Source organism: Oryctolagus cuniculus, chromosome 12 (assembly GCF_964237555.1).
Source record: "Oryctolagus cuniculus chromosome 12, mOryCun1.1, whole genome shotgun sequence".
In the NCBI taxonomy this organism is placed as follows: Eukaryota; Metazoa; Chordata; class Mammalia; order Lagomorpha; family Leporidae; genus Oryctolagus; species Oryctolagus cuniculus.
In genome coordinates this window covers 79,817,763-79,836,653 of record NC_091443.1, presented here as the reverse complement: position 1 = coordinate 79,836,653, position 18,891 = coordinate 79,817,763, and the positions used below count along the sequence as shown (strand labels likewise).

At 38.7% G+C, this 18,891-nt stretch overlaps 1 protein-coding gene across 9 annotated transcripts in view; it reads right to left on the bottom strand.

The window, feature by feature from the left end:
• TCF12 (transcription factor 12) overlaps positions 1-18,891 on the bottom strand; it is a 402,065-nt gene that overhangs the window by 251,850 nt on the left and 131,324 nt on the right. For all 9 annotated transcript variants that reach the window (XM_070054250.1, XM_070054251.1, XM_051821974.2 and 6 more), the window contains exon 4: positions 93-166. Coding sequence is in view for 7 of the 9 variants with exons in the window: in XM_051821974.2 (XP_051677934.2) it covers positions 93-166 (74 nt within the window). In the remaining 2 variants the exon portion in view is untranslated. The remainder of the gene's footprint in view (positions 1-92; positions 167-18,891) is intronic.

Below are 18,891 nucleotides of genomic sequence, written 5' to 3'. Positions count from 1 at the left end.
ATCTTTAAAAATATTGCTTGTATGTGAACCAAAATACTTATTCTTTCACTTTATCTTTACAATTTTAATCAAGGATTGATAAGCAAACTTACTCTAGATGAATCATATGAGGGGCTTGGTTGACCACTTGTTCCCCAAGATGTCGTGCCTCCTCGTTCATCCATACCTAAAGAGAGAAGAATGTAAAAGATATAAATATAAAAAGATACTTTGGTCAATTTTGTTGGTATGGTACAGCAAGAGTGCACTTCAGCAACTGGTATTTTCATTTTCATAAAACTAGGATATATCAACTTTTGCCTGAATAACCGATGGAAAGTAAGTTACTTCAGAGTACCTTCAGCACTTTTTTATTAATTCCCATAAAATGCTCCATATATACTATGGGAATTCAGAACCAAAGTATTTCTTTGGAGATTTCAAAATAGGGCATACTCTAGATCTCACCATCTAAGTCCTCATCCATTATTATTTCAATGAATATATGAACTTCCAAAATATTCTCTAGTTTAGTATCACTTACATGAAAAAATGAAGAATACAGCTCTTAAGCTTTAAAAATGCAAACAAGTCAAACTACCATTCGACTTAGTCAAACTGGGTTCTATCAGAGCAGTGATTAGATATTCTTAAGAAAAGCCCATTAAACCATCTTCAAATCAACATTAGCTGTGTAAAAACTAACAAAAATGATATGACAACTTATTCCAGAAACATTGTGGGTAACACTTCAGAATCCTCTAGAATTATGCACAGTGTGATTCTAAATGAGTAGATCCACCCCGATGAAAGTTAGAAAGGAAAACTCAAAGTGAGAAAGAAATCAGTAACTATTACCAACAAAATAACTGAATGTCCTTCTTAATTCATCTTCTAAAGGCTAGACTCCATATTTCACCTTCCTATCAATCTCCACAAAAATCTGGAAAAGCTGGATAAGACTTAATTCAGCCAATTCTCTCTCTCCTATTCTGAAGACACCAGTGTCTTTCATCTTTGACTCCTAGAAGGTATACTTTTCCAGCATCTTCTTGAAATTCTTTCCATGATGAAATAAAAAACAGCTTACTTCTTTGGTTTGCTGTTGCATGGGATAAGTGTAGATATTTCAATGATAACAGTCTGCTAAGTTCAAAACCTCTTTTCTTTGATAATATCCTTGGAAATTCTCTGTGATTGAGTTGAATGCCACATGTAATAAATAAATGCCAGAAACTTTCCAGTAACTTGTGCTAATTCATTAATATTTTTATTTCTTATTCACAGGGAGGGGGAGAGGGAAGGGGAGAGGAGAGGGCGAGGGCGAGGTTACCTTCTGCTTATTCAGGCACTTCAGCAGGGAGCCAGATCAGAAGTGCAACGGCTAAGATTTGAACCAGCACTCATATGGGATCCTGGCACAGGAGGCAGTGTCTTAACCTGCTGCACCATAATATGAGCCCCTTCTTAAGATGTCTCCTAAAATTTTTTTAAAAAATTATTTATTTATTTATTTATTTATTTGAAAGGCAGAGTGACAGAGAGGAAGGACAGAGAGGAAGAGATCTTTCATATACTGGTTCACTCCCCAAATGGCTTACAACAGCAAGGTTTGCGTGGGCCAAAAGCCAGGAGCCTAGAACTCCACCTAGGTCCGCCTCATGGGTGGTAGAGATCTGAATAGTTGGACCAGCATCCTCTGATTTCTTAGGCTCATCAGTAGGGAGCTGGATCAGAAGCAGAGAAGCCATGAATCAAAGGGGTGCTCCAACATGGGATGGCAATGTCACAAGCTGTGGTTTAACCTGCTGTGCCTTATCACCAATCCCCCCGAGGCTTCTTTCATAGGATCAGAATTACTCAATGAATGGATGAAAAAATATACAGAAAGGGGGAGGATGAGCTTCCAAAGTACAATGTACTAATTTCTGATTCAGTTGCTAGGATCCTAATTTATTCTTTTTATGAATCTGCAGTTCCTAATTTGAGTGAGTATTATCAATGACATTTTAGAAAGAATTCACAGGAAAGATATCCTTTAGTCTTCCCCCTTATCTGCAGTTTCAGTTACCTGCAGTCCAAAAAAATTAAATAAGTAATTCAAGAAATAAGTAACTCAGAAGCTTTAAATAAATTTGGAGTATTGAGGTATTTTGTTATAGCTGTTGACTTCTTAGTCTACCTCATTTATACCCAAACCTTTATCATAGATATGTATATATGTATAGGATAAAACATAGCAGTGAGTACTATCAATAGTTTCAAAAATCCATTGAGGTTCTATGAACATACCTACTACAGAAACTGCACACAGTACTCCAGGCATAACGTCAAGTGAACTCAAAAGCTTTGAAAACACAGATTGTGTGTAAAAATGCAGTGTTTGGAACATGTTTCAAAAATTCTTATTAAAGTTCCAAATTTAAGAACAATCCTGGGGCTGGCACTATGGCATAGTAGATAAAGCCGCCGCCTGTAGTGATGGCATCCCAAATGGGCTCGAGACCTGGTTGCTCCACTTCCGATCCAGCTCTCTGCTATGGCCTGGGAAAGCAGTGGAAGATGGCCCAAGTCCTTGGGCCCCTGCACCTTCGTGGGAGACCTTACATTGGCATGGCTCCAGCCATTGTGGCTAGCTGGGGAGTGAACCAGGGGATGGAAGACCTCTCTCTCTCTCTCTCTCTCTCTGCCTTTCCTTCTCTCTGCCTTCCCTTCTCTGTGTAACTCTTTCAAATAAATAAATAAATCTTAAAAAAAAAAAAAAGAACAATCATACAAGTTAGGGAGATTCAGGTATAAATACCTCTCCAGTACCAACAGTCACCTATGAGCTGCTTTCCATGCATTTTCCTTGCAATCAACACTGCAGAGTAACAGATAGGATTCCTATGAGACTCAATCTAATACAAGGCTACTATTAATCTACAAAATCCATTAATAAGATATGAAACTAATTTTATTAAAAGTTTATGCAAGGGCCGGCACCATGGCTCAATAGGCTAATCCTCCGCCTTGTGGCGCCGGCACACCGGGTTCTACTCCCGGTCGGGGCGCCGGATTCTTTCCTGGTTGCCCCTCTTCCAAGCCAGCTCTCTGCTATGGCCAGGGAGTGCAGTGGAGGAGGATGGCCCAAGTCCTTGGGCCCTGCACCCACATGGGAGACCAGGAAAAGCACCTGGCTCCTGGCTTCGGATCAGCGCAATGCGCCGGCCGCGGCGGCCATTGGAGGGTAAACCAACGGCAAAAGGAAGACCTTCCTCTCTGTTTCTCTCTCTCTCTCACTGTCCACTCTGCCTGTCCAAAAAAAAAAAAAAAAAAAAAAAAAAGTTTATGCAAGAAATCCATTTTCACTGAACATATAATGGAAACTTATTTTGATGAAGCCTATCCTAATGAAAATAATCAGACTAGTTTATTCTTTTTATGACTAAATTTTCTTATATCAAATGATTAATAAATATGAGTCTGCTGTGTTAAACACATACATATGTTCGTTACAGATAATGTCTCAAGCAAAATTTAAGAGACATGCAAATCTGTGAAACTATATACTCCATTTTCATCAAGTGACTGTAATTCTATATGTAAAACAAGAGAAAAGCAATGATTAATTCAATAAACTGGTAACTAGATGACTGAGATACCAGCTAAAGAGTACTAGATACAACTCACACTGGACACTGGCAGGAGGGCTCAAAGGATGTTACAGAAGGACAACAGTCTAACTAGGCTTTGAAGTTAGAGCTCCGTAGGTTTATTGTTCACATATCCAGACTGAGTAAAAGGTCGTGGCTGGCACTGACAAAGCGAAGAGTCATCTCTTAGCATCAATGACTCTTTTCTGCTGAAGACAATGGTGCTACAAACAGAGAAATATGACAGGAATAATAAACTTTCCAAGGCTTCAGCCCTAAGAACAAGGGTAGGAGAAGAAAAAGAAATTACATTCAGAAGATAAACTACTCAATATAGATATGATAGAAATCGATCAAAATCTGAAAAACTATCCAGAAGAAAACACACCACAGTTGCAATAGAGTGATAAGGGGAAAACATTTCTGCTGAGATATATCTCAATTATCTTTCCCCATATACTTTCTTTCATCCCCATTACTAGTTATGTATATCAATTCAACAATTTTAGAGAAGCCAGGTCCCTGATGTGAAGATTAAAATGGTAGATGAAAAAGAGAAAGTTTAGCCACAATTAAATGGTAGAAACATTTAGAGTCTTGAGTTTCCAATAAAGTATTCTATTTCTATTCAACAAGATTAAAAGAGGTAATTATTATTTTAACTAATATTAGAGCTTTACACAATCCTTAATCTTTTATATCTTTTATATACAGAATCCTTTAGTACTTGCTTTTCTGAATGGAAGCAATTATAACAAAATCTAATACATACTTTCAATGTGTCTTGTATTAAAAAGCAGGCTGTGTTTATTTAATACTTTCCAGTAAAGAAAAAATATTAAATATTAGACTCCATATCTAAAATAATAGTTTGTAAATTTAATGAAAGCAATTTTCCATCTTTTTTAATAAAGACATTTAATAGGAAAAGTAACTAAAAGTAAACCATAAATTACTATATACACAGGCAGTTGCCTAATAGGTTGAGACCTTGAAGAGGAATGAATAAAAGGTAGAAATTGCATTTTCAACATATGAGAGAACAAGACTCTGAGAGGAGCGAATTTCTCAGCCACATCCACTACCTGGTATTAGTCTATCTGTTTCTGTCTACTGCCAATACCACTTGTTTTTGATTAAGAGTACTCTCTTTCTGGAGTCAGTAAAAAAAAAAATATTACCTCACAGCTTCTACCATACCTTTCCCCCTTCTTGCTGTGTAAGAAACCTACTTAAGAAACTGAGTCCTACAGGTTTCTCTAGGTTTTTATTCACTAATAAAAACTGGAAACTAACTTTTTATTAAGGAAATGACTTTTCTAAGTCCTAAACTGTTATTTGCTCATAAAAAGCCTGCAAACAAAGATCATTAACACTACAAATTCAGTTCATAAGGTATCAGTAAGATTTGGTTAAGGTTCAACAACATGTGCCTGGGAGAATCAGAAGCAAAGCTTCTGACATAAAGATCAGTTTCTTCTCTTCTCACTTGGTAGTACTAGTACCTATCACCCATCGCCTATCACCTATCACCAAAGGACCTTGATACTCTGAACTAAGACTAACCTAAAGAAGTGGGACTGGAATAGGGAAAAAAATCCTCAGGGAGCAGTAGAGAGTCAGGATCTGAAATAGTAATAATAAAAGGAATAATGGAAAAGATAGAAAGAATAAAGGAAACAAAGTATTAGGATATCCAAGAGTCAAACGCATTAAGAAAACATACTGCTTGGCTATCATATGTAACAGTCTCCCTTTGGCAAAGGATATGTACAAAGTTAGGAGGAAGACTATAGGGGACTGCATACACATCTCCTTCTGTAAACTACTCCTCTACTTTAGTAGAACTGAAATGAAGGTTTTCATTACAGCAAGTAAAAATGGTAAAAAGTGTTTCAGAAATATCAAATCCCAGTCCTGTCATAAATAAGTGAAAGATAATATGCTTTGTAGGATTGCCATCTGCTATAGGGGGGATTCAATAAATGAGTTGATGAAATAAATCTGATTAGAGATAACTACATCAGATAACTTCAATAGTTATCTTCAATAGTTTCTTTATTCAATTTTATTTGTAATGATATTCCTTTATATAAAACTCAAAGGTTTCAATCGATTTTAAGTTAATACACATTTAATAACCAAAAACCAACACTTTTTATTATTCGTCAGATATTTGATACTCATGAAATAAATCTACCAATGTACTTTTCCAGAAATTCACTATGAAATAGGATCAATCAGAATACAGTAACAAATTCCTTGCCATTATGCCGTATATTAATGAAAAAATAAAAGGGGCCGGCGCCGCGGCTCACTAGGCTAATCCTCCGCCTAGCGGCGCCGGCACACCGGGTTCTAGTCCCGGTCGGGGCGCCGGATTCTGTCCCGGTTGCCCCTCTTCCAGGCCAGCCCTCTGCTGTGGCCCGGGAGTGCAGTGGAGGATGGCCCAGGTGCTTGGGCCCTGCACCCCATGGGAGACCAGGAAAAGCACCTGGCTCCTGGCTCCTGCCATCGGATCAGCGCGGTGCACCGGTCGCAGCGCGCTGGCCGTGGTGGCCATTGGAGGGTGAACCAACGGCAAAGGAAGACCTTTCTCTCTGTCTCTCTCTCTCTCACTGTCCACTCTGCCTGTCAAAAAAAAAAATAAAATAAAAAAATAAAAGGGAAAAGCTGGGAAAATATTAAAATTGCAAGGGGAACTTAAGAATGCAACTTCATCCTTAATAACAAACAGTTTTTCTTCTTCCCACTTATAAACTACGGAGAATCCTGTGCAATGAAATGTCAAACAGAACAGTCTTCATTTAAAACAACAACAACAAAAAAAAAACCATGTAACAAAGTGAGTCTGATAAAAGATAAGAAAAAAATCACTTTCTAAAGTCACCTTTAAAATTCAATCACAATTCTTGTTTGCCTTTGGAACAACAGTTTACAAGATGTTCCACTCCAATCCTTTAGTATCAGAGTGAAACAAAATAAGGTTATGAGGACATGGTTAACTTCATTATGAAAATGACTACTTTTGAAAATAATTTTCAAAGAGATTTTGCAAATTATTGTTGTCATTTCCCTCTGATATAAATGACATATAAAGACAAAACTAAACAAGAAAACCCAGTGATTTTATTTTTAAGAGTACAGGACTAAAAAGAAATGTCAAGTCTTATCTCTTTAAGTAAAATAGAAAATGCCTAATGGCCAGCAAATTGAAACTACTAAGTTCCTAGAAGTCAACTTGGTAACTGTCTAGTGGGCACTGCTCAGTGATCCGGTATCTTGAGGATTTGTTTCATCTGAAGACATTCCAACCCTGATAAAAACTCTAACACTGTCTCTAAATTTCCCATAAATTAGCAGTCAAATTTTCAGAAACAAGGAAGAGCCTTGCCACTGCACCTGAGAAGCAACTGTAATACTCTTCTCCAGTGTAATTAACAAAGCTCTGCACCTACACACCATTTTGTTATAATTAATTAATATTTTTAAAGGGGGCTCTTCAATTCTGGCTGCATAATTTTATTTTATTTTTTTAAGAGTTATTTGTTTATTTGAAAGGCAGAGTTACGAAGAGGCAGAGGCAGAGAGGTCTTCCATCTGCTGTTTTACTCCCCAAATGGCCACAATGGACGGAGCTGGGCTGGTCTGAAGCGAGGAACCTGGAGCTTCTTCAGGGTCTTTCACCTGGATGCAGGGGCCCAAGGATTTGGGCCATCTTCCACTGCTTTCCCATGCACAGTGGCTAGGAGCTGGATCGGAAATGCAGCAGCCCATGTGGGATGCTGGCACTGCAGGTGTGGCCACAGTGTGGGCTCCCACTGGGTGAGTCTTGAACAAAAAATTTCCCTTCTCAGTCTGTTAATGGTACAATCTCATTAGATTTACTTTACAAACATTTCCAAAATCTATGATAAAACTCTCTAACCTGAATTATTCCAATAATCTCCTAAATCATCTCCCTTCTTTTACCTCCCTACTGCCTATATTCTCTATAAGTAGCCTTTTAAAAACAAATCATGTCGATCCCATGCTCAAAAATCTACCAATGGCTTCCCATCTCAGAATTATATCCAGTGGTCTACAATGTTCTACAGATTCTGCCTCTTACTCTCTGACCTCATCTACTTACTAGTCTTTCTCTTGAATCATTCTATTTCAACCACATGGGCTCCACTTTTGTTAAAACACACCAAGAACACTCCCTCCTCAGGGCCTACCCACTTCTGCTTTCCTCTTCATAAAATGCTTCCTCTTAGATGTTGGAATGATCTGTTAATTTTCTTTAGGTCTCTGCACAAATACCATCTTACAGGGGTATGTTTACCATTTATCTTTTCCCAATATAGTGAATGCTCCAAGAAAATAAGCATGTAGCCTCTTTGTTTACTGTTACATGTTCAATACCCAAAACAGTGCCTGACACATAGCAGATACTAATAAATATTTGTGAAATAAATAAATACATAAAGTGGAAATAATTTTATCAGCTTAATAAAAGTAGCATTGAAACTGGTTCCCTATTTATTAGCTCTCTGTCCCAAAATAAATATTCTGAACTGAATATTATTTTGAAAATCACAGAGAAGTAGTTAAGACTATAAATAATTATGAACTAAATAAACCACCCCAAAGATCAAAATTTGTTGAAAAGCTTTAGCAGAAAGGAGGGGCTGGTGTTGTGGCATAGTCTGTTAAGCTGTCACATACAACACCAGGATTCCAAGTCCCAGTTGCCCTGTTTCCAATTACCTGCTAATGCATCTGGAAAAGCAGAGGAAGATGTCCCAAGTACTTTGGACACATGCTACCCCAAAAACGAGGTTCTAGGCTCCTAACTTCAGCCTAGTCCAGTCCAGGACATTATGGCCATTTGGGAAGTGAATCAGAGAATGGAAGTTCTCTCTTTCTTTCTCTTCCCCTCTCTCTTTTTCTCTCTGACTCTCTGTAGCCCTGCCTTTCAAAAAATAAATAAAACTTAATCAAGCAAACAACAACAACAAAATGCTTTTGAGAAATCAAAGCCATTACAGGCTTGGTGGCTAAACCACACAGAGGCCTTACTAAACATGACACTGAAATGACCTCAACACATGCTCCCCAATCCTCACCCTGCACTGGATAGCCCAAAGTTTGCTGCTGTGAAAGTGTTTTAAATTTAAACTATTCCAAAAAGTTTCAAATACTCAGTATGATGTTCGGACATTAAAAAATATAGTTAGGATGGGTGGCTGGAGCAGCAGCCAAGCTGCAATTTGGGATGCATCAGTACGCATTAGAGTGTCTGGGTTCCAGTTCTGGCTCTGTGCTTCTTTACAGCTTCTAGCTAATGTGCATTCTGGGAGGCAGCAGATAATAACTCAAGCAGTTCGTCCCTGCCAACCATGTAGAAGACCTGGACTGAGTTCCTGGCCCCTGGCTTCAGACTGGCCTAGCTCTCTGTCTGTCATGGGAATCTGGGGAGTGAAAAAGCAAATTTGAGATGTCTCTCTCTGTGTGTTTCAAATAAATAAGTAAAGATTTAAAAATAAATAAAGTATGGTTAAAAATGTAATGATTCTCTTGGACTTCAAAACAGTTCCTTTACAGGACCTTAACCACTCACTCACATTACTTCTACCTTGGCAGTATTTCTAGTAACTATCTATTTATTCCCTTTACACATATGGTGCTGAATCTGGTATTGTGTACTGCTTTCTTCTTCTATTACACTCATTCTAATCCACAACCAACACTGCCAATACAACATAAACACATATTGGACCAAATTCTACCTACTTCTCAAATGTGAACTTCTGCTGCTTCAGGAATAGCAGTCACAGTAATTCATCAAAAATTAGGGTTTCTTTATTACTGTTTTACATAACTACAAACGTGGACACAACATTCAAGATAGTCTCAATTTACTTTTTCAGCTTCACTACTTACTATATCCTTCTATAAACTCAAGAGCTCCACCCTCACCAAGATATTACTCACTCCTCAAACATGTTAAGACTTGTCAAACATTCACATTCTATTCCTATTATTTCCTAGCCCTAGAATATCTACTTTAATCTTTTCTCCTACCTACTGAATTTCTAATTATGAATCCAGCTAAGATTAAATTTCCCTTCCTCTGTAAGATGTTCTTTTGATAACCAAATCTAAATTTGTGACATTTCTTCAAAAATTAATTTGTACTTGTTTTGTCTTGAATACTTATGATTGATTGTTTTCAGGTATATTCCACCAATAAAACTTTACACCAGGGAAGACATCTTCATCTGTATATCCTTCCAGTACGCAAAAGTGTGGTATTCTACACTGAAATGTCTCTTAACTGAATAGAAAATCAGTGAATCCAATAGTCTCTCTTAAGAATCAAGAAAAGGTGGGATAAAAAGAATTCTAAAATAAAACAGTGATGTAAAGCAAACTAAGTAGACTTTCAAGAATCAGTAAAAAAATGATGATTTTCAAAAAGTAATATCATTTTTAAAATATAGATTACAAAAATCCTCAAGAAATCGCACAACTAACCTAGAAAGTTCTGCTTCCAATATAGTGCAGTAAGCTCTTATAAACAGCTACTAGGAATCCTGGGGAAAATACATGTATGGCAACATATATTCAGGTGTCTTTGGTATCTGTGGGGGATTACCTCCAGGATCTCCTCTATCCCACAGATATGAAAATCTGTTGATAATCAAGCCCCTTATTTAAAATTATATAGTATTTGCATATAACCTACAAACATCCTCCTGTATACTTTAAATCAACTCTAAATTACTAGTAGCTAATGCCATGTAAATGCCAAGTAAATAATTGAAATACTATATAATTTAGGGAATAATGACAAGGGAAAATGTCTGCATATGTTCAATACAGATGAAATTTTTTTTTAGTCTCAACTGGCTGAATTCACAGATGTGCAACCTTCAGATATAGACTACACACACACATAAACCCTACATAAAGGTTCTGAAGAGTAAACAAAAACAGACTGATCTTGGATGAAAGCATCAACTTGAAAGAAGATCCCAGAATGACTGAGTTTCTCTTTTTAACAGCTTTTAGGGACCAGCACGTGTCAATCTCCTATTCTGAAAGCTTTGACCTGCAGTCATAATCCATAGCAACCAAAACTCAAACACAAGACCAACTGTCTTTCTGGCCCGAAGAAAAGGAAGACAGTGCCAGAACAAACACAGTCACCAGGAGTGCAGAAAAGAGGAGCCACAAATGTTCTGGCTACCTGTGACCTAGAACACACAATCACAAGAAAGGCCCAAGGCAATCTGAAGCTCAGGCATAAACAATCAAATTAAGATCATGAGCAGGCGCCAGTGGGTTAAAGCCCTGGCCTGAAGCCCAATGCTGGTTCTAGTCCCCACTGCTCCTCTTCCAATCCAGCTCTCTGCTGTGGCCTGGGACAGCAGAAGATGTCCCAAGTCCTTGGGACCATGCACCCACACGAGAGACCGGGAAGAAGCTATTGGCTCCGGCTGTTTGCGGCCATCTGGGGACTGAACCAGTGGATGGAAGACCTCTCTTCCTATCTCTACCTGATGGAACAATGACATAACCCTCAGCCATTCTCCCTTATTGCCCAAAATAGATAAACACTGGAATGTATTCCTTGTCCTTGAAACTCAATTGGGTCTCACACCCTATTGCCTTCATACCCCACCACCCACAGCCACCTGAAAGACCAGTTCCAGGAATTCCCCTCTGCCTCCTGCTCCCTACCCCTACGTCATTTGCAGCCCTCCTAAAATATAAAAAGGTCCGGCCCCTGGGGCCATCAGTGTGCACACGGGTAAGTTGGTCACCCACCTCTACCAATTTATTTTCTCTGAATAAATTCGGTCTGGCTGTAAATTCATGCACTGCCTCCTCTCTGTTCCGTGCGTCTTTTCCTAACATTTTGGTGCCCCGTGTGAGGAGGCATCAATTTGCAACTCTTTTCCTAATACTAACTCTCTCTGTAAATAAAATAAAATAAAAATAACTCTTTAAAAAAAAAGATTGTGAGCAGTTGCACGAAGAGTCCCAGACAAGAAAAAAATTATCAATTTGAGTCAAACCAAAGTAATGGTTCACTAAAATAAACAAAAATCTTTGGGGAACATGAAGGAAACCACACTTTGACAAGTAACATTCATGATATTGCAAACTCTTTCACATTAAAATGTGACCCAATCTCAAAGGAAAAGAGAGTTAACAGAGGTCAACCTCAAGGTGATCTAAATGAGCTAGATGTTGGGAATTTTCACAGAATGACATGACCGCAAGTCCTACAGTATAACTATGCTCAGTGCAGGTAAGAAAATAATACTTGTAATTGGCCGGCGCCGCGGCTCACTAGGCTAATCCTCCGCCTTGTGGCGCCAGCACACCGGATTCTAGTCCTGGTCGGGGCGACGGATTCTGTCCCAGTTGCCCCTCTTCCAGGCCAGCTCTCTGCTGTGGCCAGGGAGTGCAGTGGAGGATGGCCCAAGTGCTTGGGTCCTGCACCCCATGGGAGACCAGGATAAGTACCTGGCTCCTGCCGTCAGATCAGCGTGGTGCGCTAGCCGCAGCGCGCGGGCCATGGCAGCCATTGGAGGGTGAACCAACGGCAAAGGAAGACCTTTCTCTCTGTCTCTCTCTCTCACTGTCCACTCTGCCTGTCAAAAAAAAACAAAAACAAAAAAAAAAACTTGTAATGAATGAAAATTGGAAATCTCATACAGATGAGGAAAATATATTTAAAAAGAACAAATATAAATTAAAATATTTGAAGTTCTAAAAAATTTTCCTTAAGAGAGAATAGCGGTTACAGCAAAGTTAATGAATTTGATGACAGGTCAATAGAAAGTATTCAACTGATAAAACAGAAAAAGAGATTAAAAGATTAAAAAGAAATGAACAGGCCCTAAGAGACCTAAGAGAAGATCTTAAAAAATTGAACACAGGTATAATGAGAGACAAAGATAATTGGGAAGAAAAAAAGTATTTTAAGAGATAGTGGTGAAAAATTTTCTTAATGTGGAGACAAAAATTTATTAATTAAAGACTCTAATCAGTGAATCCCAAACAGGATAAACAGGAAAAAAATCATAACTAGACATATCACAGACAACCTGCTGACAACAAAAAAGAATGCAAAAAACCTTGAAAATGGCCAGAAACAGTTAAATTAGAAAAAATTCTCTCATAGGAGTCACAATGCATTTAGACATAATACACATTACAACTAAAGCAAACAACCATAAAGGTGTATTTATTATATTTATTTGAATGACAGAGTTACAGAGAGAGGTGGAATATGAGAGAGAGAGAGAGAGAGAGAGAGAGAGATTTTCCATTCTGTTGCTTTACTCCCCAAAAGACCGCCAACAGTCAGAGTTGAGCTGATCTGAAGCCCGGAGCCAGGAGATTTTTCTGGGTCTCCCATTGGGCCATCTTCCAATGCTTTCCCAGGCTATAGCAGAGACCTGGATCCGAAGTGGAGCAGCTGGGACAAAAACCAGTGCCCAATGGGATGCCAGGGCTGCAGGCCAGGGCTTTAACCCACTGCACCACAGCCCCAGCAATGACATTTAAGGTCAAAAGATTTCTACATTTTATGTGAAATGGTACAATTTTAATACCAAGCAGTAAAAGTTAATGGTATGTGTGTATACATATATATATATATATGAATATCCTTAGAGAAGCTACCCCCACCTCACCTCAAAACAAAACAAACAAACAAACAAACAAAAACCCTACCAGCAAGAGCCACTGCTAAAATACCAGCTAATAAAGGTAAAGAAAGTAGTAGAAAAATCCAAATCCACAAGAAAGAATGGAGGTACGGTCAAATAACATACAAAAAAAAAAAAAAATTTAGTAGACCTAAATCAAGACATAAAACATTCCAATTTAGTCTAAAAGGAGGATAAACAGAGATGCAATAAAATACTCCTTCTTTAAGTGAGAATACACCTCATTGCTCTGTGAGCTCATAAAGTTCGTGCTGCTGCCTCTCTGGAGCAAGACTTATATATTTGGGTTGGGTGGTTAGAAAAGGAAGATGAAAAACATTACAACTGCACTTACACATTAAGCAAACAAAAAAAACATACAATACTATACCAATGTGAAAACTGCATACAAAGGTTTTTAGTTTGTTTTTATATTACCCATTAGGATCATAAGTCAGTACCAATAAAGCAGTTTCTGTATAACTATCAAGTACATTTCAGAGGAATTTTGCTGATTACCTAACACAATTTGCTATTTAAAAACAGCTGTGTGAGCAATTACTATTCTTAACTTAATTCCACAAACAATTCTATTCATTTCCTGTAATGAGGCCTGTGTACTCCTCGCATTCATGTCTTAGCCCATTAATTCCTATAATGGCAACATACTGCCTCTCTCAGAACTCTAAAAATTTCCTTGCATATTTTCCCTATTAAAAAACCTTTTCCTTATATGCCTTCCCAACTACCACTCATTTATTTCAATACTTACAAAAGAAAAATTCACATTCACCATCTTCTCTCCTTATCATCTACCTAAATCTCTTAATATCTAGCCTTTTCCTAGGTCACACCAGCAAAACCACATGCCAGGCGTGCAACAGGATCTCAGCAAACATTTGTTCACAGGGCAGAATTGAACTCCTTCAGGTCATCAAAGACAACTTAATCATAAAACTTAATGGCTGCTATCCTGATCTTCATTTTTCAGATCTCTATAGAAGAGTCAGCAAACTTTTCCAGTAAATGGCCAGTTTTAGCCAACTGAGGGGTAATCACACTTGCGCCCACTACTCAATTCTAATGGAGTAGTAAAAAGGCAGCCATAAATGATATGTGAACAAATGGGAGTAACTGCATTCAAATAAATGTTATTTATAAAATCAAATGATCAAGCATGTATTTTTTCCACTCCTGCTCTGTAGCATCTGACCCCATTAACCACTATGCCACTCTGGGACTTGGTCAGACTAACCTTTGGGGCTCTTTCTATATCCTATCACTTTTTTCCTATTCTATTAGAAAATACTGAGAATACCTGCCCTTTGTCTTATGTCCTCATTTTATGTTCTACCTGCCCATTTACTTTTTTGTTCCCTTTGAATGATGATTTCCAAATGCACACTCCCAGCCTTACACTCAGCTCTGTTTTGGGTCATGAATCTCCAACTCCTGTTAAAAGCTTTCCTTTGGTTCCCTTGTCTTCATATATCCTTCATCTCTTCCCCTATGCCTCATAACTGAAGAGCTCTTTAATTGTTATGATTCTTAATACTGACAGCAGTAATATTAATAGTCGAGGCTGATGAGTTGGCATCATCTGTGATTCTTCATTCCTTTTTCTCTCCATTATCTCTATAACGTTTTCCTTATGAATGTCTTATGAGCCACCTCTCTATTCTGGGCTTTCCTAAAAATCCTACTTAGACATTTGTGCTAGAATCTCTTTGATTCTTCCTAAAACATTATTTCATAACACTTCAACTGCTTGTAATGTCCTGCCACTATAACCTAAAACACTCCTTCAAAGCACAGCAGACTAGAAAGGTAAGCATTTCTCCTTTGCCAAGAGAATAAATCTCAAAATTCTGCAACCTGAAATGCAGTATTTACTCATCTATTGCACAAATGCTTACTGTCATTAAGTGCTGTTTTTGTCCGCTCTATGTTTGAAACATATCCAGATACAACTGCTTATCCCTTCTATGACATCACTACTATTGTAGTTCAAGGAGGATTCTAGACACTGGAGAAAAATAAGCAAAATACTGGGGCCAGAACTGTGGTATAGTGGGTATAGCCGCTGCCTGCAGTGCCTGCAACCCATATAGTCACTGGTTCTAGTCCCAGCTGCTCCACTTCTGATCCAGTTCTCTGCTGTGGCCTGGAAAGCAATACAAAATGGCACCTACATGATTCTGGAAGAAGCTCCTGGCTCCTGGCTTCAGATCAGCGGATGGAATGCCTCCCCTCCCCACCTCTCCTTCTTTCTCTGTTTAACTCTGACTTTCAAATAAATAAATAGGGGCCGGCGCTGTGGCACAGAGGGTTAAAGCCCTGGCCTGAAGTGCCAGCATCCCATACGGGTGCTGGTTATAGTCCCACCTGCTCCACTTCCAATCCAGCTCTCTGCTATGGCCTGGGAAAGCAGTAGAAAATGGCCCAAGTCCTTGGGCCCTGCACCCGCGTGGGAGACACAGAAGAAGCTCCTGGCTCCTGGCTCCTGGCTTCGGATCAGCGCAGTTCCAGCTGTTATGGCCAATTTGGGAGTGAACCACTGGATGGAAGATCTCTCTCTCTCTCTCTCTCTGCGTCTCCTCTCTATGTGTAACTCTGACTCTCAAGTAAAAAATAAATAAATCTTTAAAAAAACAAATAAATCTTTAAAAACTGTACAATAGATATATACCCTTGCCTTCAAGGAGCTGACATTCCAGCACCTTACTATTCAAACACACATATATTCATATTCTCTGCACACAGTATCAGTTGTGAATATTTCATTACTACAATTATACCTTAGCCTTCTTTCTCTAAACTGATTAAATTTCACTGGGTCAATGCTCACTTTAAATTCCACCTCCTTAGTACAAGTTGCCTAGATTCCCTAATCCTCATTAGTTTTTCTTCATTTCTGGTACCATACTTATGAATCTATGTCACACAGTGTAAAAGTTCTATTGTTTCTTAAGTGAATGCCACCTAACATGTGGCCTCCAGTTGATTTAAGAGCAAAGAGCATATTCAGCTCCTGTTCAGTATCACCTGCACTTACGAATACAAAGGAAAAATTCAATGAAAAGAACTGGTCCTGGTACTCAATCCAAGTATAGGTTTTCCAGTAGCAGCTACAGCTTTTCATTTTTCTATTTACTCTTATTCTCCCCACTCTATCTGGTACACTGGGTGACTTGAGAAGACAGCCTTCATAATGGATAAAACTGATGACCAAGGCATAGAACAAATGGAACCATACCAAGAAATCACTCACTTGACAAAAGCACTGTGCTCTAATGGGTAAAAAACACTCATGCGCAATTTACCACAGAAACAGAAAAAGCAAACTATGTTTAGCATAGAAGTGTCATGCTGACTCCTAGATTTTGATCTCTCATGATTAGTGTCTAAAGACAATTTCAGATGTACTTATTTATTTTAAAAGTCAAAGTTACAGGCAGGGAAAAGAGGGAAAGAAAGAGACAGAGACAGAGACAGAGACAGAGACAGAGAAAGAGATTCACTGGTCCACTCCAGAGATGACCACAACAGCCAGGGCTGGGTTAGATGGAAGCCGGAGGTTCACACGGGTCTTCCACAAGGGTAAAAGGGACTTGGGCCATCTTCACCTGCATTTCAGGCCATTAACAGGGAACTGAATGGGAAGTAGAGCATCCAGGACACAAACTGGTGCCAATATGGGACGACAGCATTGCAAGTGGCAGCTGTATCTGCTAGACCACAAAGCCAGTCCCTGAAGTTTTTTTTTTTTTTAACATCAGAATGCAATCTCAGTACTCATTCTACATTTGAAGCTGTTATTTTAAGTTGGAAAAGTTGGTCATTGTCCATGTAAGCAAAACATTCTAGAAATTTTCAGTTCAGAGAATTATTAGTTTAAAAAAAGAAGGCTATCTGCCAAAAAATATTTATCAGGAATTAAAAATAGAAATTAAAAATTACCAATACTATTTAAGAGAATATAATTTTAATATAAAAATAAGATCTGCAACTGAAATATTATATACTGCCTGAGGAAATATAAATTTACACACTTTGGAAAACTGGCCGTTTCTTAAAAATATAAAAATACACATGCTCCATGACACAACAATTCCATCTCTAGGTATTTACTCAAGATAAAACATCACACAAAGAGCTTCTCACATGAGTGTTACAAGTAGCTTTACACATAATAGCTAAAAGTATAAACAACCCAGTTGACCATCAGTAAGAAAACTGGGTAAGAAACTATGAAATACTCTTATTCAATGCAATACTATTCAGCAATTCAAAAGAAGGGACTAGGAATACAAGCAACAACATGCATAAATCTTAAGAACACTATGCTAGGGCCAGCGCTGTGGCACAATACATTAAGTCTGTGCTTGCAAAGCCAGTATCTTACATTAGAGTGCTGGTTCAAGTTCCAGCTACTCTGCCTCTGATCCAGCTCCCTGCAAAAGTGCCTTGAAAAGCAACAGAAGATGGCTCAAGTACCAATATAGAAGATGAGGATGGAATTTCAGGCCCTTAGCTTCAGCCTGGCCAAGCCCCAGGCATTACGGCCATTTGTGGGGTAAACTAGTCAGGGCAGTATCTATCTTTCCCTTTCTTTCTCTGATACTTTGCTTTTCCAACAAAGAAACACGGAAGTCTTTGAAAAAATGCTGAGTCAAAGAACCCAGACACCCAGACATATAAGACAGACTCCATTTGTATGACACTCTAAAACAGGGAAACACAAAATCATGATGATAAAATCAACTTTGTGGTTGCATCTCAGGTAGATAGTTACCTGCGGAAAAGTATAGAGAATTTTTATTGGGCAAGAAAAATGCTTTATAAAACAATTAGGAATGTATCAATGAGTTCTAATGACCATTTCTCCAAGCCTTTTCTTTTCCTTTTTTTCAAAGATTTATTTTGTTTATTTGAAAGAAAGAGTTAGAGAGAGAGAGAGAGAGACAGAGAGAATGGCCTTCCATCCTCTGTTTCACTCCCCAGATGTCCACAACGGCTGGAGCTGCGCCAATCTGAAGCCAGGAGCCAGGAGTTTCTTTCGGGTCTCCCAGGCAGGTGCAGGGGCACAAGGACTTAAGCCATCTTCTACTGCTATTCCAGGCCACAGCAGAGAGCTGGATCAGAAGAGGAGCAGCTGGGACTAGAACCAGCACCCATATGGGATGTGGGTGTTTCAGGCCAGGGCTTTAAGCCACTGTGCCACAGTGCCAACCACTTCAAGCCTTTTCAATTGATATTCATGATGGTTGTTTACCACCCTAATTTGTAAAGAGCAAAATTATAAAATAATCCCAAAATAAATACAACTATCAAAACCATATCAAGATAGATATTTGGCACAGTGGTTAGGACTGTACTTTGGATATCCACTTGGGATATCAGAATGCCTGGATTTAAGTATCAGTTTTGCCCCCAATTCCAGCTTCCTGCTGATGCTCATATCCCGTGAAGCAGCAGGTGGTGGCTTGGATAACTGGGTTCCTGCCACTCCTGTGGGAGACTGAATTGCGTTCTTGATTTTACCCTGGTCCAGCCCTGGCTAT